At 38.4% G+C, this 21,085-nt stretch overlaps 10 protein-coding genes and 1 pseudogene across 10 annotated transcripts; 6 read left to right on the top strand and 5 right to left on the bottom strand.

Annotated features, from left to right (window-relative positions):
- The first annotated feature begins 117 nt into the window (after positions 1-117).
- On the top strand, positions 118-19,699 carry LOC124371327 (histone H2B). The gene is made up of 2 exons (XM_046829656.1): positions 118-530; positions 19,651-19,699. Exon 1 carries the CDS (start codon positions 155-157, stop codon positions 524-526), a length of 372 nt encoding a protein of 123 aa, XP_046685612.1. The 5' UTR covers positions 118-154; the 3' UTR covers positions 527-530; positions 19,651-19,699.
- On the bottom strand, positions 3,356-3,838 carry LOC124371326 (annotated as a pseudogene).
- Positions 3,966-4,417, top strand: LOC124371328 (histone H2B). The gene has a single exon (XM_046829657.1). It carries the CDS (start codon positions 4,003-4,005, stop codon positions 4,372-4,374), a length of 372 nt encoding a protein of 123 aa, XP_046685613.1. The 5' UTR covers positions 3,966-4,002; the 3' UTR covers positions 4,375-4,417.
- On the bottom strand, positions 7,167-7,649 carry LOC124371325 (histone H2A-like). The gene is given in 2 exon segments (XM_046829655.1): positions 7,167-7,284; positions 7,286-7,649. Coding segments are annotated over 2 exon segments (375 nt in total). The 5' UTR covers positions 7,610-7,649; the 3' UTR covers positions 7,167-7,233.
- LOC124371331 (histone H2B-like) lies at positions 7,776-8,245 on the top strand. Its single transcript, XM_046829660.1, is given in 2 exon segments — positions 7,776-8,152; positions 8,154-8,245. Coding segments are annotated over 2 exon segments (372 nt in total). The 5' UTR covers positions 7,776-7,813; the 3' UTR covers positions 8,187-8,245.
- Positions 10,977-11,458, bottom strand: LOC124371324 (histone H2A). Its single transcript, XM_046829654.1, has one exon. The coding sequence runs from the start codon at positions 11,416-11,418 to the stop codon at positions 11,044-11,046; it is 375 nt and encodes a 124-aa protein (XP_046685610.1). The 5' UTR covers positions 11,419-11,458; the 3' UTR covers positions 10,977-11,043.
- On the top strand, positions 11,585-12,054 carry LOC124371332 (histone H2B-like). Its single transcript, XM_046829661.1, is given in 2 exon segments — positions 11,585-11,961; positions 11,963-12,054. Coding segments are annotated over 2 exon segments (372 nt in total). The 5' UTR covers positions 11,585-11,622; the 3' UTR covers positions 11,996-12,054.
- Positions 14,802-15,285, bottom strand: LOC124371323 (histone H2A). Its single transcript, XM_046829653.1, has one exon. The coding sequence runs from the start codon at positions 15,243-15,245 to the stop codon at positions 14,871-14,873; it is 375 nt and encodes a 124-aa protein (XP_046685609.1). The 5' UTR covers positions 15,246-15,285; the 3' UTR covers positions 14,802-14,870.
- On the top strand, positions 15,413-15,831 carry LOC124371329 (histone H2B). The gene has a single exon (XM_046829658.1). The coding sequence runs from the start codon at positions 15,450-15,452 to the stop codon at positions 15,819-15,821; it is 372 nt and encodes a 123-aa protein (XP_046685614.1). The 5' UTR covers positions 15,413-15,449; the 3' UTR covers positions 15,822-15,831.
- LOC124371321 (histone H2A) lies at positions 18,621-19,102 on the bottom strand. The gene has a single exon (XM_046829651.1). It carries the CDS (start codon positions 19,060-19,062, stop codon positions 18,688-18,690), a length of 375 nt encoding a protein of 124 aa, XP_046685607.1. The 5' UTR covers positions 19,063-19,102; the 3' UTR covers positions 18,621-18,687.
- On the top strand, positions 19,230-19,644 carry LOC124371330 (histone H2B). Its single transcript, XM_046829659.1, has one exon. The coding sequence runs from the start codon at positions 19,267-19,269 to the stop codon at positions 19,636-19,638; it is 372 nt and encodes a 123-aa protein (XP_046685615.1). The 5' UTR covers positions 19,230-19,266; the 3' UTR covers positions 19,639-19,644.
- Positions 19,700-21,085: the final 1,386 nt, after the last annotated feature.

Below are 21,085 nucleotides of genomic sequence, written 5' to 3'. Positions count from 1 at the left end.
TTCGGGGTTACCTCGAATTTGGGCGTCGCGCGAGCGCGGCCAATCGCGTTCGAGCTGCCACCCTATTGGTCGCGCTCGCGCGACGCCAGATATCCAGCTTAGAGCCTTTTTTAGAATTTTGGCCTATACTCCCGGTACAAACCAGCGACTCAGGATGCCACCGAAAGCGAGCGGAAAAGCCGTCAAGAAGGCCGGCAAGGCCCAGAAGAACATCACCAAGGGCGATAAGAAGAAGAAGCGCAGGAGGAAGGAGAGTTATGCCATCTACATCTACAAGGTGCTGAAACAGGTCCACCCCGACACCGGCGTCTCCAGCAAGGCCATGTCCATCATGAACAGCTTCGTGAACGACATATTCGAGCGCATAGCCGCCGAAGCTTCCCGCCTGGCCCACTACAACAAGCGGTCGACCATCACGTCGCGGGAGATCCAGACCGCCGTCAGGCTCCTGTTGCCCGGCGAGTTGGCCAAGCACGCCGTGAGCGAGGGTACCAAGGCCGTGACCAAGTACACCAGCTCCAAGTAAGCCGGCCGGCAGGCCAGCGCCCCGCAACGAGCGAGCCCGCTCCGCACAAACGGCCTTTCTAAAGGCCACCAATAACTCTTTCGTTTTCGCTTATTTTACCGCTTATAGTTGTAAAACCGATGTAAAAAATGGTTGTTTCAAGTCGCTCTCGACTATATTTTCTATCGAAAATACACAATTTATGACTTTGTGCTTGTCATAAATATTTTATTCCAGGAATTTTACAATTCCTTTTTTTTCTTTTTAAACATAGTCCGATTTCACTGTAAAATTGTATAATTATCTGTTTATTTATTTATTTTTTTTTTAAAACAAACATTGAGTTTACAATATAAAAAAAAAAAAAAAAAATACGTCAATTGCAATTCGATCGAAAACCATAGTTTCTGTCATGTTTTATACACATGACTTCTAATATTAACCAAGAACCGTTGAACTCTGATTAAACATAACTTGTAATTTTCGCTTATTTTACCGCTTTTAGTTGTGTAAACATTGGAATTCTGTTATTATGTTGGCTAAAACAAGCAACTCTCGACTTGTTTTATATTGAAATTACCTATTTAAGTTATGTTTAAATACAATCTTTAAACAAACATTAAATTTACAAATACGGTAATCGCCCAATTGATCTGATCGTTCGTTATTCATAGTATTCGTAATGTTTTTGTATACAATTCAATATAAGAGCCGAAAGTTACACTTGAAAATTTATATTTTATCGAAATACCACTAGTTATAAGTTACAGGTCGATTTAGATTACAACAAGATACACGTTAAATACAGTTTTTTAGTTTTTAAAACACATTTAAAACAGGTGAAATCGTGTGATAAAGTCATCTAGTGTACAGTGCGCATGTGCGTGGAGATAGAATATATAGAGTGAACTGTTAACACACGCTTATATAGGTAGGAGGTGGCTTGACTTGATTGGTCGGTCACTATTCGACCAATCAGAGTGTACGTATCCGTTAACATTGATAATTCTCCCGGTTTCTAGTTACTACGGTGAAATTGAGTTGTCACCGACGGTTTACTTACAATTGTCGATACCTGGACAGGTTGTAAATTTGAAAATAATAAGGAATAACGTAGAAAATACATATAAAACAGACAGGTGAGGTTAGTGGATATACTGCAGATCCGAGTCCTGTAGCTGTAGCGCCAGAGAGTTGTCTGTTAACAAGTGTAAATCTGCTCGGTCTAGCGAACCTGATTGCGATTGCTTGATTCATACCACTGTAATGTGATCCAAGTCAGTGTATTTTAAGTTTAAAATGGGTATTTTCCAGTGTGTCCCCGCATTCTCTATTTTAATTTATATAAGTTAGATAGATTACGTTTATTAGATTAAGTTTACGAGTTTATTAATTTCCGTACGAAAAAAAAAAAAAAAAAAACACACAAATTAGTAATGAAACATGTTTAAAACAATATAGCCTACTATTCTGAATTTAACAAAATTTTCAGAATGGGTCAGATCACGCGATGCTTGCCCGCTGCGCAGCGCTTCGCGCTGCTTGCTCTTTTAGAAAAAAAATTTACTCGAGCTTGCAAACTCCAAGCCCAGATCAAGCGGCGCGCGTTTATCACTGATATTTAATCCACGTTTTTTTTTTTTTTTTTTTTTTTTTTATCCGTTTACAACTAATTACGTTAAATTTAATTAGCGTGGATAACAGCAAATTTACATATTTACTTCGTTACAATCACCGAATATTCGCTGATTCTTCTATTTTTTTCAAATTTACTAAACGACCTTTAAAATTATTGAACTATACACGTATAAAGTATATTTATAACTGAATAAGTGATTTTTATTTGTTGCAATTGCAAATCACTATGACTACAAACTAAATGTAAACTGTTAACATATTCCAGTGAATATCGCAATATGTGGGGTTGACAGTGCTTGTAATTAACAAAATTTATCTATCAAATTACTATTCTATGCGACATTTGGAATTTATATCACACTTTGAATATAAAATAATTATTGTAAACTGAATCATTGTTGTGTTCTGCTATAATATATAAACAATACTACACTGTTAAATGAACTGTTAACATAGTTCCAGTGAAAATCGCGAGCGGTCGGAGGTTGACAGAAGTTCGTAATACAGGAAAAGAATAGAAAATCAATCTGCTCTTTATAATAATACCGAAAGAACAATAGCAAACAGTTGTAATTTGTAAACACAGTGAATTCGCTGTAGTAAGTAGGATTAATATATAAATATAAATGATATTTGCAAATAAAATTGATGATAATGTAAACGATTACTGTAACAAAATAAAAGAAAAAGTTTAATAATAAATCAATGTACAAGTGATTGGTTTTCTAGCCACAGAAATATGCTGTAAAACGACTAAATTAGAGAGAAAAGGTTTAGATTTCGTGTTTAAAACTAATTTAAAATGACAAAGACGGTGAATTTAAGTTAAGATTGTATAATAGACAATAAAGAGAAGTGATATTTTATACGGTTAATTAGAGTGAAAACAACTAACTAAAGTGTACAGTAAAATGTGTTAATTATTAATATAAATAAATATATATATATATATTTTGAAGACCAGTAATTAGTTATAAATAGATATAAATTTACGCACACTGTTTAGTATTTGAATAAACTGTTATTATTCGATAACATCAATTGGCAAAAAGTGTTATATATTCGTGTACATTATATTTTTTTTGTGATGACATATAATGACAGTTTTACTATTAATTAGCATAGTAATTACTAGATACATGTCGGAAATATACGACAAGAGTGAGAAATAGGATTATTAAAGTCGTAAAACTGTGAAAACGAGTGATATTGTGGTGGCCTTTAAAAAGGCCGTTTGTGGGAGCCGGGCGGGCGGCTTTGTGTCGCGCGCTGGCGGGCGACTTAGGCCTTCTTCTCGGTCTTCTTGGGCAGGAGCACGGCCTGGATGTTTGGCAGTACACCTCCCTGGGCGATGGTGACACCGGACAGGAGCTTGTTCAGCTCCTCGTCATTCCTGATGGCCAGCTGAAGGTGACGGGGAATGATCCTGGTCTTCTTGTTGTCACGGGCCGCGTTACGGCCAACTCGAGAACCTCGGCGGCGAGATACTCCATGACGGCGGCCAGGTAGACCGGAGCTCCGGCACCCACTCGCTCGGCGTAGTTGCCCTTGCGGAGCAGACGGTGGATCCTGCCGACCGGGAACTGAAGACCGGCCCTGGACGAGCGGGACTTTGCCTTTCCCTTCACTTTACCGCCTTTGCCTCGTCCTGACATGTTGCGCTGTACTCGGTTGCGGGGATACAGATAGAAGCCGTGGCCTGAAATTCGGGGTTACCTCGAATTTGGGCGTCGCGCGAGCGCGGCCAATCGCGTTCGAGCTGCCACCCTATTGGTCGCGCTCGCGCGACGCCAGATATCCAGCTTAGAGCCTTTTTTAGAATTTTGGCCTATACTCCCGGTACAAACCAGCGACTCAGGATGCCACCGAAAGCGAGCGGAAAAGCCGTCAAGAAGGCCGGCAAGGCCCAGAAGAACATCACCAAGGGCGATAAGAAGAAGAAGCGCAGGAGGAAGGAGAGTTATGCCATCTACATCTACAAGGTGCTGAAACAGGTCCACCCCGACACCGGCGTCTCCAGCAAGGCCATGTCCATCATGAACAGCTTCGTGAACGACATATTCGAGCGCATAGCCGCCGAAGCTTCCCGCCTGGCCCACTACAACAAGCGGTCGACCATCACGTCGCGGGAGATCCAGACCGCCGTCAGGCTCCTGTTGCCCGGCGAGTTGGCCAAGCACGCCGTGAGCGAGGGTACCAAGGCCGTGACCAAGTACACCAGCTCCAAGTAAGCCGGCCAGCGCCAGCGCAACGAGCGAGCCCGCTCCGCACAAACGGCCTTTCTAAAGGCCACCAATAACTCTTTCGTTTTCGCTTATTTTACCGCTTATAGTTGTAAAACCGATGTAAACCTGGTTGTTTCAAGTCGCTCTCGACTATATTTTCTATCGAAAATACCAAATTTATGACTTTGTGCTTGTCATAAATATTTTATTCCAGGAATTTTACAATTCCTTTTTTCTTTTTAAACATAGTCCGATTTCACTGTAAAATTGTATAATTTTCTGTTTATTTATTTATTTATTTTTTTTTTTTTTCAAACAAACATTGAGTTTACAATAAAAAAAAAAAAAAAAAAAAAAATACGTCAATTGCAATTCGATCGAAAACCATAGTTTCGGTCATGTTTTATACACATGACTTCTAATATTAACCAAGAACCGCGTTGAACTCTGATTAAACATAACTTGTAATTTTCGCTTATTTTACCGCTTTTAGTTGTGTAAACATTGGAATTCTGTTATTATGTTGGCTAAAACAAGCAACTCTCGACTTGTTTTATATTGAAATTACCTATTTAAGTTATGTTTAAATACAATCTTTAAACAAACATTAAATTTACAAATACGGTAATCGCCCAATTGATCTGATCGTTCGTTATTCATAGTATTCGTAATGTTTTATATACAATTCAATATAAGAGCCGAAAGTTACACTTGAAAATTTATATTTTATCGAAATACCACTAGTTGTAAGTACAGGTCGATTTAGATTACAACAAGATACACGTTAAATACAGTTTTTTAGTTTTAAAACGGTATTTAAACAGGTGAAATCGTGTGATAAAGTCATCTAGTGTACAGTGCGCATGTGCGTGGAGATAGAATATATAGAGTGAACTGTTAACACACGCTTATATAGGTAGGAGGTGGCTTGACTTGATTGGTCGGTCACTATTCGACCAATCAGAGTGTACGTATCCGTTAACATTGATAATTCTCCCGGTTTCTAGTTAATACGGTGAAATAGAGTTGTCAACGACGGTTTACTTACAATTGTCGATACCTGGACAGGTTGTAAATTTGAAAATAATAAGGAATAACGTAGAAAATACATATAAAACAGACAGGTGAGTGGATATACTGCAGATCCGAGTCCTGTAGCTGTAGCGCCAGAGTGTTGTCTGTTAACAAGTGTAAATCTGCTCGGTCTAGCGAACCTGATTGCGATTGCTTGATTCATACCACTGTAATGTGATCCAAGTCAGTGTATTTTAAGTTTAAAATGGGTATTTTCCAGTATGTCCCCGCATTCTCTATTTTAATTTATACAAGTTAGATTACGTTTATTAGATTAAGTTTACGAGTTTATTAATTTCCGTACGAAAAAAAAACACAAATTAGTAATGAAACATGTTTAAAACAATATAGCCTACTATTCTGAATTTAACAAAATTTTCAGAATGGGTCAGATCACGCGATGCTTGCCCGCTGCGCAGCGCTTCGCGCTGCTTGCTCTTTTAGAAAAAAAATTTACTCGAGCTTGCAAACTCCAAGCCCAGATCAAGCGGCGCGCGTTTATCACTGATATTTAATCCACGTTTTTATCCGTTTACAACTAATTACGTTAAATTTAATTAGCGTGGATAACAGCAAATTTACATATTTACTTCGTTACAATCACCGAATATTCGCTGATTCTTCTATTTTTCAAATTTACTAAACGACCTTTAAAATTATTGAACTATACACGTATAAAGTATATTTATAACTGAATAAGTGATTTTTATTTGTTGCAAATCACTATGACTACAAACTAAATGTAAACTGTTAACATATTCCAGTGAATATCGCAATATGTGGGGTTGACAGTGCTTGTAATTAACAAAATTTATCTATCAAATTACTATTCTATGCGACATTTGGAATTTATATCACACTTTGAATATAAAATAATTATTGTAAACTGAATCATTGTTGTGTTCTGCTATAATATATAAACAATACTACACTGTTAAATGAACTGTTAACATAGTTCCAGTGAAAATCGCGAGCGGTCGGAGGTTGACAGAAGTTCGTAATACAGGAAAAGAATAGAAAATCAATCTGCTCTTTATAATAATACCGAAAGAACAATAGCAAACAGTTGTAATTTGTAAACACAGTGAATTCGCTGTAGTAAGTAGGATTAATATATAAATATAAATGATATTTGCAAATAAAATTGATGATAATGTAAACGATTACTGTAACAAAATAAAAGAAAAAGTTTAATAATAAATCAATGTACAAGTGATTGGTTTTCTAGCCACAGAAATATGCTGTTAAAACGACTAAATTAGAGAGAAAAGGTTTAGATTTCGTGTTTAAAACTAATTTTAAAATGACAAAGACGGTGAATTTAAGTTAAGATTGTATAATAGAAAATAAAGAGAAGTGATATTTTATTTTATACGGTTAATTAGAGTGAAAACAACTAACTAAATTGTACAGTAAAATGTGTTAATTATTAATATAAATAAATATATATATATATTTTGAAGACCAGTAATTAGTTATAAATAGATATAAATTGACGCACACTGTTTAGTATTTGAATAAACTGTTATTATTCGATAACATCAATTGGCAAAAAGTGTTATATATTCGTGTACATTATTAAATTTATGTAATTTGTGATGGTAATAATGACAGTTTTACTATTAATTAGCATAGTAATTACTAGATACATGTCGGAAATATACGACAAGAGTGAGAAATAGGATTATTAAAGTCGTAAAACGTGGAAAACGAGTGATATTGTGGTGGCCTTTAAAAAGGCCGTTTGTGGGAGCCGGGCGGGCGGCTTTGTGTCGCGCGCTGGCGGGCGACTTAGGCCTTCTTCTCGGTCTTCTTGGGCAGGAGCACGGCCTGGATGTTTGGGCAGTACACCTCCCTGGGCGATGGTGACACCGGACAGGAGCTTGTTCAGCTCCTCGTCATTCCTGATGGCCAGCTGAAGGTGACGGGGAATGATCCTGGTCTTCTTGTTGTCACGGGCCGCGTTACCGGCCAACTCGAGAACCTCGGCGGCGAGATACTCCATGACGGCGGCCAGGTAGACCGGAGCTCCGGCACCCACTCGCTCGGCGTAGTTGCCCTTGCGGAGCAGACGGTGGATCCTGCCGACCGGGAACTGAAGACCGGCCCTGGACGAGCGGGACTTTGCCTTTCCCTTCACTTTACCGCCTTTGCCTCGTCCTGACATGTTGCGCTGTACTCGGTTGCGGGGATACAGATAGAAGCCGTGGCCTGAAATTCGGGGTTACCTCGAATTTGGGCGTCGCGCGAGCGCGGCCAATCGCGTTCGAGCTGCCACCCTATTGGTCGCGCTCGCGCGACGCCAGATATCCAGCTTAGAGCCTTTTTTAGAATTTTGGCCTATACTCCCGGTACAAACCAGCGACTCAGGATGCCACCGAAAGCGAGCGGAAAAGCCGTCAAGAAGGCCGGCAAGGCCCAGAAGAACATCACCAAGGGCGATAAGAAGAAGAAGCGCAGGAGGAAGGAGAGTTATGCCATCTACATCTACAAGGTGCTGAAACAGGTCCACCCCGACACCGGCGTCTCCAGCAAGGCCATGTCCATCATGAACAGCTTCGTGAACGACATATTCGAGCGCATAGCCGCCGAAGCTTCCCGCCTGGCCCACTACAACAAGCGGTCGACCATCACGTCGCGGGAGATCCAGACCGCCGTCAGGCTCCTGTTGCCCGGCGAGTTGGCCAAGCACGCCGTGAGCGAGGGTACCAAAGGCCGTGACCAAGTACACCAGCTCCAAGTAAGCCGGCCAGCGCCGCAACGAGCGAGCCCGCTCCGCACAAACGGCCTTTCTAAAGGCCACCAATAACTCTTTCGTTTTCGCTTATTTTACCGCTTATAGTTGTAAAACCGATGTAAACCTGGTTGTTTCAAGTCGCTCTCGACTATATTTTCTATCGAAAATACCCAATTTATGACTTTGTGCTTGTCATAAATATTTTATTCCAGGAATTTTACAATTCCTTTTTTTCTTTTTAAACATAGTCCGATTTCACTGTAAAATTGTATAATTATCTGTTTGTTTATTTATTTATTTATTTTAAACAAACATTGAGTTTACAATATAAAAAAATACGTCAATTGCAATTCGATCGAAAACCATAGTTTCTGTCATGTTTTATACACATGACTTCTAATATTAACCAAGAACCGTTGAACTCTGATTAAACATAACTTGTAATTTTCGCTTATTTTACCGCTTTTTCTTGTGTAAACATTGGAATTCTGTTATTATGTTGGCTAAAACAAACAACTCTCGACTTGTTTTATATTGAAATTACCTATTTAAGTTATGTTTAAATACAATCTTTAAACAAACATTAAATTTACAAATACGGTAATCGCCCAATTGATCTGATCGTTCGTTATTCATAGTATTCGTAATGTTTTTGTATACAATTCAATATAAGAGCCGAAAGTTACACTTGAAAATTTATATTTTATCGAAATACCACTAGTTGTAAGTACAGGTCGATTTAGATTACAACAAGATACACGTTAAATACAGTTTTAAGTTTTAAAACACATTAAAACAGGTGAAATCGTGTGATAAAGTCATCTAGTGTACAGTGCGCATGTGCGTGGAGATAGAATATATAGAGTGAACTGTTAACACACGCTTATATAGGTAGGAGGTGGCTTGACTTGATTGGTCGGTCACTATTCGACCAATCAGAGTGTACGTATCCGTTAACATTGATAATTCTCCCGGTTTCTAGTTAATACGGTGAAATAGAGTTGTCAACCGACGGTTTACTTACAATTGTCGATACCTGGACAGGTTGTAAATTTGAAAATAAAAAGGAATAACGTAGAAAATACATATAAAACAGACAGGTGAGTGGATATACTGCAGATCCGAGTCCTGTAGCTGTAGCGCCAGAGAGTTGTCTGTTAACAAGTGTAAATCTGCTCGGTCTAGCGAACCTGATTGCGATTGCTTGATTCATACCACTGTAATGTGATCCAAGTCAGTGTATTTTAAGTTTAAAATGGGTATTTTCCAGTGTGTCCCCGCATTCTCTATTTTAATTTATACAAGTTAGATTACGTTTATTAGATTAAGTTTACGAGTTTATTAATTTCCGTACGAAAAAAAAAACACAAATTAGTAATGAAACATGTTTAAAACAATATAGCCTACTATTCTGAATTTAACAAAATTTTCAGAATGGGTCAGATCACGCGATGCTTGCCCGCTGCGCAGCGCTTCGCGCTGCTTGCTCTTTTAGAAAAAAAATTTACTCGAGCTTGCAAACTCCAAGCCCAGATCAAGCGGCGCGCGCGTTTATCACTGATATTTAATCCACGTTTTTATCCGTTTACAACTAATTACGTTAAATTTAATTAGCGTGGATAACAGCAAATTTACATATTTACTTCGTTACAATCACCGAATATTCGCTGATTCTTCTATTTTTCAAATTTACTAAACGACCTTTAAAATTATTGAACTATACACGTATAAAGTATATTTATAACTGAATAAGTGATTTTTATTTGTTGCAAATCACTATGACTACAAACTAAATGTAAACTGTTAACATATTCCAGTGAATATCGCAATATGTGGGGTTGACAGTGCTTGTAATTAACAAAATTTATCTATCAAATTACTATTCTATGCGACATTTGGAATTTATATCACACTTTGAATATAAAATAATTATTGTAAACTGAATCATTGTTGTGTTCTGCTATAATATATAAACAATACTACACTGTTAAATGAACTGTTAACATAGTTCCAGTGAAAATCGCGAGCGGTCGGAGGTTGACAGAAGTTCGTAATACAGGAAAAGAATAGAAAATCAATCTGCTCTTTATAATAATACCGAAAGAACAATAGCAAACAGTTGTAATTTGTAAACACACAGTGAATTCGCTGTAGTAAGTAGGATTAATATATAAATATAAATGATATTTGCAAATAAAATTGATGATAATGTAAACGATTACTGTAACAAAATAAAAGAAAAAGTTTAATAATAAATCAATGTACAAGTGATTGGTTTTCTAGCCACAGAAATATGCTGTAAAACGACTAAATTAGAGAGAAAAGGTTTAGATTTCGTGTTTAAAAACTAATTTAAAATGACAAAGAACGGTGAATTTAAGTTAAGATTGTATAATAGACAATAAAGAGAAGTGATATTTTATTTTATACGGTTAATTAGAGTGAAAACAACTAACTAAAGTGTACAGTAAAATGTGTTAATTATTAATATAAATAAATATATATATATATATATATTTTGAAGACCAGTAATTAGTTATAAATAGATATAAATTGACGCACTGTTTAGTATTTGAAATATGATACTGTTATTATTCTATAACATCAATCAATTTGTCGCAAAAAAGTGTTATATATTCGTGTACATTATTAAATTTTTATGTAATTTGTGATGGTAATAATGACAGTTTTACTATTAATTAGCATAGTAATTACTAGATACATGTCGGAAATATACGACAAGAGTGAGAAATAGGATTATTAAAGTCGTAAAACTGTGAAAACGAGTGATATTGTGGTGGCCTTTAAAAAGGCCGTTTGTGGGAGCCGGGCGGGCGGCTTTGTGTCGCGCGCTGGCGGGCGACTTAGGCCTTCTTCTCGGTCTTCTTGGGCAGGAGCACGGCCTGGATGTTTGGCAGTACACCTCCCTGGGCGATGGTGACACCGGACAGGAGCTTGTTCAGCTCCTCGTCATTCCTGATGGCCAGCTGAAGGTGACGGGGAATGATCCTGGTCTTCTTGTTGTCACGGGCCGCGTTACCGGCCAACTCGAGAACCTCGGCGGCGAGATACTCCATGACGGCGGCCAGGTAGACCGGAGCTCCGGCACCCACTCGCTCGGCGTAGTTGCCCTTGCGGAGCAGACGGTGGATCCTGCCGACCGGGAACTGAAGACCGGCCCTGGACGAGCGGGACTTTGCCTTTCCCTTCACTTTACCGCCTTTGCCTCGTCCTGACATGTTGCGCTGTACTCGGTTGCGGGGATACAGATAGAAGCCGTGGCCTGAAATTCGGGGTTACCTCGAATTTGGGCGTCGCGCGAGCGCGGCCAATCGCGTTCGAGCTGCCACCCTATTGGTCGCGCTCGCGCGACGCCAGATATCCAGCTTAGAGCCTTTTTTAGAATTTTGGCCTATACTCCCGGTACAAACCAGCGACTCAGGATGCCACCGAAAGCGAGCGGAAAAGCCGTCAAGAAGGCCGGCAAGGCCCAGAAGAACATCACCAAGGGCGATAAGAAGAAGAAGCGCAGGAGGAAGGAGAGTTATGCCATCTACATCTACAAGGTGCTGAAACAGGTCCACCCCGACACCGGCGTCTCCAGCAAGGCCATGTCCATCATGAACAGCTTCGTGAACGACATATTCGAGCGCATAGCCGCCGAAGCTTCCCGCCTGGCCCACTACAACAAGCGGTCGACCATCACGTCGCGGGAGATCCAGACCGCCGTCAGGCTCCTGTTGCCCGGCGAGTTGGCCAAGCACGCCGTGAGCGAGGGTACCAAAGGCCGTGACCAAGTACACCAGCTCCAAGTAAGCCGGCCAGCGCCGCAACGAGCGAGCCCGCTCCGCACAAACGGCCTTTCTAAAGGCCACCAATAACTCTTTCGTTTTCGCTTATTTTACCGCTTATTGTTGTAAAACCGATGTAAAAATGGTTGTTACGAGTCGCTCTCGACTATATTTTCTATATAAAATACCAAATTTATGACTTTGTGCTTGTCATAAATATTTTATTCCAGGAATTTTACAATTCCTTTTTTTCTTTTTAAACATAGTCCGATTTCACTGTAAAATTGTATAATTTTCTGTTTATTTATTTATTTATTTTAAACAAACATTGAGTTTACAATATAAAAAAAAAAAAAAAAAAAAAAAAAAAAAATACGTCAATTGCAATTCGATCGAAAACCATAGTTTCTGTCATGTTTTATACACATGACTTCTAATATTAACCAAGAACCGTTGAACTCTGTGATTAAACATAACTTGTAATTTTCGCTTATTTTACCGCTTTTTCTTGTGTAAACATTGGAATTCTGTTATTATGTTGGCTAAAACAAACAACTCTCGACTTGTTTTATATTGAAATTACCTATTTAAGTTATGTTTAAATACAATCTTTAAACAAACATTAAATTTACAAATACGGTAATCGCCCAATTGATCTGATCGTTCGTTATTCATAGTATTCGTAATGTTTTTATATACACTTCAATATAAGAGCCGAAAGTTACACTTGAAAATTTATATTTTATCGAAATACCACTAGTTGTAAGTACAGGTCGATTTAGATTACAACAAGATACACGTTAAATACAGTTTTTTAGTTTTAAAACACATTAAAACAGGTGAAATCGTGTGATAAAGTCATCTAGTGTACAGTGCGCATGTGCGTGGAGATAGAATATATAGAGTGAACTGTTAACACACGCTTATATAGGTAGGAGGTGGCTTGACTTGATTGGTCGGTCACTATTCGACCAATCAGAGTGTACGTATCCGTTAACATTGATAATTCTCCCGGTTTCTAGTTAATACGGTGAAATAGAGTTGTCAACGACGGTTTACTTACAATTGTCGATACCTGGACAGGTTGTAAATTTGAAAATAATAAGGAATAACGTAGAAAATACATATAAAACAGACATTTATGTGAGGTTAGTGGATATACTGCAGATCCGAGTCCTGTAGCTGTAGCGCCAGAGAGGTTGTCTGTTAACAAGTGTAAATCTGCTCGGTCTAGCGAACCTGATTGCGATTGCTTGATTCATACCACTGTAATGTGATCCAAGTCAGTGTATTTTAAGTTTAAAATGGGTATTTTCCAGTGTGTCCCCGCATTCTCTATTTTAATTTATACAAGTTGGATTACGTTTATTAGATTAAGTTTACGAGTTTATTAATTTCCGTACGAAAAAAACACAAATTAGTAATGAAACATGTTTAAAACAATATAGCCTACTTTATTCTGAATTTAACAAAATTTTCAGAATGGGTCAGATCACGCGATGCTTGCCCGCTGCGCAGCGCTTCGCGCTGCTTGCTCTTTTAGAAAAAAAATTTACTCGAGCTTGCAAACTCCAAGCCCAGATCAAGCGGCGCGCGTTTATCACTGATATTTAATCCACGTTTTTATCCGTTTACAACTAATTACGTTAAATTTAATTAGCGTGGATAACAGCAAATTTACATATTTACTTCGTTACAATCACCGAATATTCGCTGATTCTTCTATTTTTCAAATTTACTAAACGACCTTTAAAATTATTGAACTATACACGTATAAAGTATATTTATAACTGAATAAGTGATTTTTATTTGTTGCAAATCACTATGACTACAAACTAAATGTAAACTGTTAACATATTCCAGTGAATATCGCAATATGTGGGGTTGACAGTGCTTGTAATTAACAAAATTTATCTATCAAATTACTATTCTATGCGACATTTGGAATTTATATCACACTTTGAATATAAAATAATTATTGTAAACTGAATCATTGTTGTGTTCTGCTATAATATATAAACAATACTACACTGTTAAATGAACTGTTAACATAGTTCCAGTGAAAATCGCGAGCGGTCGGAGGTTGACAGAAGTTCGTAATACAGGAAAAGAATAGAAAATCAATCTGCTCTTTATAATAATACCGAAAGAACAATAGCAAACAGTTGTAATTTGTAAACACACAGTGAATTCGCTGTAGTAAGTAGGATTAATATATATAAATATAAATGATATTTGCAAATAAAATTGATGATAATGTAAACGATTACTGTAACAAAATAAAAGAAAAAGTTTAATAATAAATCAATGTACAAGTGATTGGTTTTCTAGCCACAGAAATATGCTGTAAAACGACTAAATTAGAGAGAAAAGGTTTAGATTTCGTGTTTAAAACTAATTTTAAAAATGACAAAGACGGTGAATTTAAGTTAAGATTGTATAATAGACAATAAAGAGAAGTGATATTTTATTTTATACGGTTAATTAGAGTGAAAACAACTAACTAAAGTGTACAGTAAAATGTGTTAATTATTAATATAAATAAATATACATATATATATATTTTGAAGACCAGTAATTAGTTATAAATAGATATAAATTTACGCACACTGTTTAGTATTTGAATAAACTGTTATTATTCGATAACATCAATTGGCAAAAAGTGTTATATATTCGTGTACATTATTAAATTTTTATGTAATTTGTGATGACATATAATGACAGTTTTACTATTAATTAGCATAGTAATTACTAGATACATGTCGGAAATATACGACAAGAGTGAGAAATAGGATTATTAAAGTCGTAAAACGTGAAAACGAGTGATATTGTGGTGGCCTTTAAAAAGGCCGTTTGTGGGAGCCGGGCGGGCGGCTTTGTGTCGCGCGCTGGCGGGCGACTTAGGCCTTCTTCTCGGTCTTCTTGGGCAGGAGCACGGCCTGGATGTTTGGCAGTACACCTCCCTGGGCGATGGTGACACCGGACAGGAGCTTGTTCAGCTCCTCGTCATTCCTGATGGCCAGCTGAAGGTGACGGGGAATGATCCTGGTCTTCTTGTTGTCACGGGCCGCGTTACCGGCCAACTCGAGAACCTCGGCGGCGAGATACTCCATGACGGCGGCCAGGTAGACCGGAGCTCCGGCACCCACTCGCTCGGCGTAGTTGCCCTTGCGGAGCAGACGGTGGATCCTGCCGACCGGGAACTGAAGACCGGCCCTGGACGAGCGGGACTTTGCCTTTCCCTTCACTTTACCGCCTTTGCCTCGTCCTGACATGTTGCGCTGTACTCGGTTGCGGGGATACAGATAGAAGCCGTGGCCTGAAATTCGGGGTTACCTCGAATTTGGGCGTCGCGCGAGCGCGGCCAATCGCGTTCGAGCTGCCACCCTATTGGTCGCGCTCGCGCGACGCCAGATATCCAGCTTAGAGCCTTTTTTAGAATTTTGGCCTATACTCCCGGTACAAACCAGCGACTCAGGATGCCACCGAAAGCGAGCGGAAAAGCCGTCAAGAAGGCCGGCAAGGCCCAGAAGAACATCACCAAGGGCGATAAGAAGAAGAAGCGCAGGAGGAAGGAGAGTTATGCCATCTACATCTACAAGGTGCTGAAACAGGTCCACCCCGACACCGGCGTCTCCAGCAAGGCCATGTCCATCATGAACAGCTTCGTGAACGACATATTCGAGCGCATAGCCGCCGAAGCTTCCCGCCTGGCCCACTACAACAAGCGGTCGACCATCACGTCGCGGGAGATCCAGACCGCCGTCAGGCTCCTGTTGCCCGGCGAGTTGGCCAAGCACGCCGTGAGCGAGGGTACCAAGGCCGTGACCAAGTACACCAGCTCCAAGTAAGCCGGCCAGCGCCCCGCAACGAGCGAGCCCGCTCCGCACAAACGGCCTTTCTAAAGGCCACCAATAACTCTTTCGTTTTCGCTTATTTTACCGCTTATTGTTGTAAAACCGATGTAAAAATGGTTGTTTCAAGTCGCTCTCGACTATATTTTCTATATAAAATACCCAATTTATGACTTTGTGCTTGTCATAAATATTTTATTCCAGGAATTTTACAATTCCTTTTTTTCTTTTTAAACATAGTCCGATTTCACTGTAAAATTGTATAATTTTCTGTTTATTTATTTATTTTTTTTAAACAAACATTGAGTTTACAATAAAAAAAAAAAAAAAAAAAAAAAAAATACGTCAATTGCAATTCGATCGAAAACCATAGTTTCGGTCATGTTTTATACACATGACTTCTAATATTAACCAAGAACCGTTGAACTCTGATTAAACATAACTTGTAATTTTCGCTTAATTTTACCGCTTTTAGTTGTGTAAACATTGGAATTCTGTTATTATGTTGGCTAAAACAAGCAACTCTCGACTTGTTTTATATTGAAATTACCTATTTAAGTTATGTTTAAATACAATCTTTAAACAAACATTAAATTTACAAATACGGTAATCGCCCAATTGATCTGATCGTTCGTTATTCATAGTATTCGTAATGTTTTATATACAATTCAATATAAGAGCCGAAAGTTACACTTGAAAATTTATATTTTATCGAAATACCACTAGTTGTAAGTACAGGTCGATTTAGATTACAACAAGATACACGTTAAATACAGTTTTTTAGTTTTAAAACACATTTAAAACAGGTGAAATCGTGTGATAAAGTCATCTAGTGTACAGTGCGCATGTGCGTGGAGATAGAATATATAGAGTGAACTGTTAACACACGCTTATATAGGTAGGAGGTGGCTTGACTTGATTGGTCGGTCACTATTCGACCAATCAGAGTGTACGTATCCGTTAACATTGATAATTCTCCCGGTTTCTAGTTAATACGGTGAAATAGAGTTGTCAACGACGGTTTACTTACAATTGTCGATACCTGGACAGGTTGTAAATTTGAAAATAATAAGGAATAACGTAGAAAATACATATAAAACAGACAGGTGAGTGGATATACTGCAGATCCGAGTCCTGTAGCTGTAGCGCCAGAGAGTTGTCTGTTAACAAGTGTAAATCTGCTCGGTCTAGCGAACCTGATTGCGATTGCTTGATTCATACCACTGTAATGTGATCCAAGTCAGTGTATTTTAAGTTTAAAATGGGTATTTTCCAGTGTGTCCCCGCATTCTCTATTTTAATTTATATAAGTTAGATTACGTTTATTAGATTAAGTTTACGAGTTTATTAATTTCCGTACGAAAAAAACACACACAAAATTAGTAATGAAACATGTTTAAAACAATATAGCCTACTATTCTGAATTTAACAAAATTTTCAGAATGGGTCAGATCACGCGATGCTTGCCCGCTGCGCAGCGCTTCGCGCTGCTTGCTCTTTTAGAAAAAAAATTTACTCGAGCTTGCAAACTCCAAGCCCAGATCAAGCGGCGCGCGTTTATCACTGATATTTAATCCACGTTTTTATCCGTTTACAACTAATTACGTTAAATTTAATTAGCGTGGATAACAGCAAATTTACATATTTACTTCGTTACAATCACCGAATATTCGCTGATTCTTCTATTTTTCAAATTTACTAAACGACCTTTAAAATTATTGAACTATACACGTATAAAGTATATTTATAACTGAATAAGTGATTTTTATTTGTTGCAATTGCAAATCACTATGACTACAAACTAAATGTAAACTGTTAACATATTCCAGTGAATATCGCAATATGTGGGGTTGACAGTGCTTGTAATTAACAAAATTTATCTATCAAATTACTATTCTATGCGACATTTGGAATTTATATCACACTTTGAATATAAAATAATAATTATTGTAAACTGAATCATTGTTGTGTTCTGCTATAATATATAAACAATACTACACTGTTAAATGAACTGTTAACATAGTTCCAGTGAAAATCGCGAGCGGTCGGAGGTTGACAGAAGTTCGTAATACAGGAAAAGAATAGAAAATCAATCTGCTCTTTATAATAATACCGAAAGAACAATAGCAAACAGTTGTAATTTGTAAACACAGTGAATTCGCTGTAGTAAGTAGGATTAATATATAAATATAAATGATATTTGCAAATAAAATTGATGATAATGTAAACGATTACTGTAACAAAATAAAAGAAAAAGTTTAATAATAAATCAATGTACAAGTGATTGGTTTTCTAGCCACAGAAATATGCTGTAAAACGACTAAATTAGAGAGAAAAGGTTTAGATTTCGTGTTTAAAAACTAATTTTAAAATGACAAAGACGGTGAATTTAAGTTAAGATTGTATAATAGACAATAAAGAGAAGTGATATTTTATACGGTTAATTAGAGTGAAAACAACTAACTAAAGTGTACAGTAAAATGTGTTAATTATTAATATAAATAAATATATATATATATATTTTGAAGACCAGTAATTAGTTATAAATAGATATAAATTGACGCACACTGTTTAGTATTTGAATAAACTGTTATTATTCGATAACATCAATCAATTTTGGCAAAAAGTGTTATATATTCGTGTACATTATTAAATTTTTATGTAATTTGTGATGGTAATAATGACAGTTTTACTATTAATTAGCATAGTAATTACTAGATACATGTCGGAAATATACGACAAGAGTGAGAAATAGGATTATTAAAGTCGTAAAACGTGAAAACGAGTGATATTGTGGTGGCCTTTAAAAAGGCCGTTTGTGGGAGCCGGGCGGGCGGCTTTGTGTCGCGCGCTGGCGGGCGACTTAGGCCTTCTTCTCGGTCTTCTTGGGCAGGAGCACGGCCTGGATGTTTGGCAGTACACCTCCCTGGGCGATGGTGACACCGGACAGGAGCTTGTTCAGCTCCTCGTCATTCCTGATGGCCAGCTGAAGGTGACGGGGAATGATCCTGGTCTTCTTGTTGTCACGGGCCGCGTTACCGGCCAACTCGAGAACCTCGGCGGCGAGATACTCCATGACGGCGGCCAGGTAGACCGGAGCTCCGGCACCCACTCGCTCGGCGTAGTTGCCCTTGCGGAGCAGACGGTGGATCCTGCCGACCGGGAACTGAAGACCGGCCCTGGACGAGCGGGACTTTGCCTTTCCCTTCACTTTACCGCCTTTGCCTCGTCCTGACATGTTGCGCTGTACTCGGTTGCGGGGATACAGATAGAAGCCGTGGCCTGAAATTCGGGGTTACCTCGAATTTGGGCGTCGCGCGAGCGCGGCCAATCGCGTTCGAGCTGCCACCCTATTGGTCGCGCTCGCGCGACGCCAGATATCCAGCTTAGAGCCTTTTTTAGAATTTTGGCCTATACTCCCGGTACAAACCAGCGACTCAGGATGCCACCGAAAGCGAGCGGAAAAGCCGTCAAGAAGGCCGGCAAGGCCCAGAAGAACATCACCAAGGGCGATAAGAAGAAGAAGCGCAGGAGGAAGGAGAGTTATGCCATCTACATCTACAAGGTGCTGAAACAGGTCCACCCCGACACCGGCGTCTCCAGCAAGGCCATGTCCATCATGAACAGCTTCGTGAACGACATATTCGAGCGCATAGCCGCCGAAGCTTCCCGCCTGGCCCACTACAACAAGCGGTCGACCATCACGTCGCGGGAGATCCAGACCGCCGTCAGGCTCCTGTTGCCCGGCGAGTTGGCCAAGCACGCCGTGAGCGAGGGTACCAAGGCCGTGACCAAGTACACCAGCTCCAAGTAAGCCGGCCGGCAGGCCAGCGCCGCAACGAGCGAGCCCGCTCCGCACAAACGGCCTTTCTAAAGGCCACCAATAACTCTTTCGTTTTCGCTTATTTTACCGCTTATAGTTGTAAAACCGATGTAAAAATGGTTGTTACAAGTCGCTCTCGACTATATTTTCTATCGAAAATACCCAATTTATGACTTTGTGCTTGTCATAAATATTTTATTCCAGGAATTTTACAATTCCTTTTTTCTTTTTAAACATAGTCCGATTTCACTGTAAAATTGTATAATTATCTGTTTGTTTATTTATTTATTTATTTTAAACAAACATTGAGTTTACAATATAAAAAAAAAAAAAAAAAAAAAAATACGTCAATTGCAATTCGATCGAAAACCATAGTTTCTGTCATGTTTTATACACATGACTTCTAATATTAACCAAGAACCGTTGAACTCTGATTAAACATAACTTGTAATTTTCGCTTATTTTACCGCTTTTATTGTGTAAACATTGGAATTCTGTTATTATGTTGGCTAAAACAAACAACTCTCGACTTGTTTTATATTGAAATTACCTATTTAAGTTATGTTTAAATACAATCTTTAAACAAACATTAAATTTACAAATACGGTAATCGCCCAATTGATCTGATCGTTCGTTATTCATAGTATTCGTAATGTTTTATACACTTCAATATAAGAGCCGAAAGTTACTCTTGAAAATTTATATTTTATCGAAATACCACTAGTTGTAAGTACAGGTCGATTTAGATTACAACAAGATACACGTTAAATACAGTTTTTTAGTTTTAAAACGGTATTTAAACAGGTGAAATCGTGTGATAAAGTCATCTAGTGTACAGTGCGCATGTGCGTGGAGATAGAATATATAGAGTGAACTGTTAACACACGCTTATATAGGTAGGAGGTGGCTTGACTTGATTGGTCGGTCACTATTCGACCAATCAGAGTGTACGTATCCGTTAACATTGATAATTCTCCCGGTTTCTAGTTAATACGGTGAAATAGAGTTGTCAACGACGGTTTACTTACAATTGTCGATACCTGGACAGGTTGTAAATTTGAAAATAATAAGGAATAACGTAGAAAATACATATAAAACAGACAGGTGAGTGGATATACTGCAGATCCGAGTCCTGTAGCTGTAGCGCCAGAGAGTTGTCTGTTAACAAGTGTAAATCTGCTCGGTCTAGCGAACCTGATTGCGATTGCTTGATTCATACCACTGTAATGTGATCCAAGTCAGTGTATTTTAAGTTTAAAATGGGTATTTTCCAGTGTGTCCCCGCATTCTCTATTTTAATTTATATAAGTTAGATTACGTTTATTAGATTAAGTTTACGAGTTTATTAATTTCCGTACGAAAAAAAACACACAAATTAGTAATGAAACATGTTTAAAACAATATAGCCTACTATTCTGAATTTAACAAAATTTTCAGA

The sequence above is a fragment of the Homalodisca vitripennis genome, unplaced genomic scaffold (assembly GCF_021130785.1).
Source record: "Homalodisca vitripennis isolate AUS2020 unplaced genomic scaffold, UT_GWSS_2.1 ScUCBcl_745;HRSCAF=3401, whole genome shotgun sequence".
NCBI classification, from domain to species: Eukaryota; Metazoa; Arthropoda; class Insecta; order Hemiptera; family Cicadellidae; genus Homalodisca; species Homalodisca vitripennis.
This window is presented reverse-complemented; position numbering and strand designations above follow the sequence as displayed.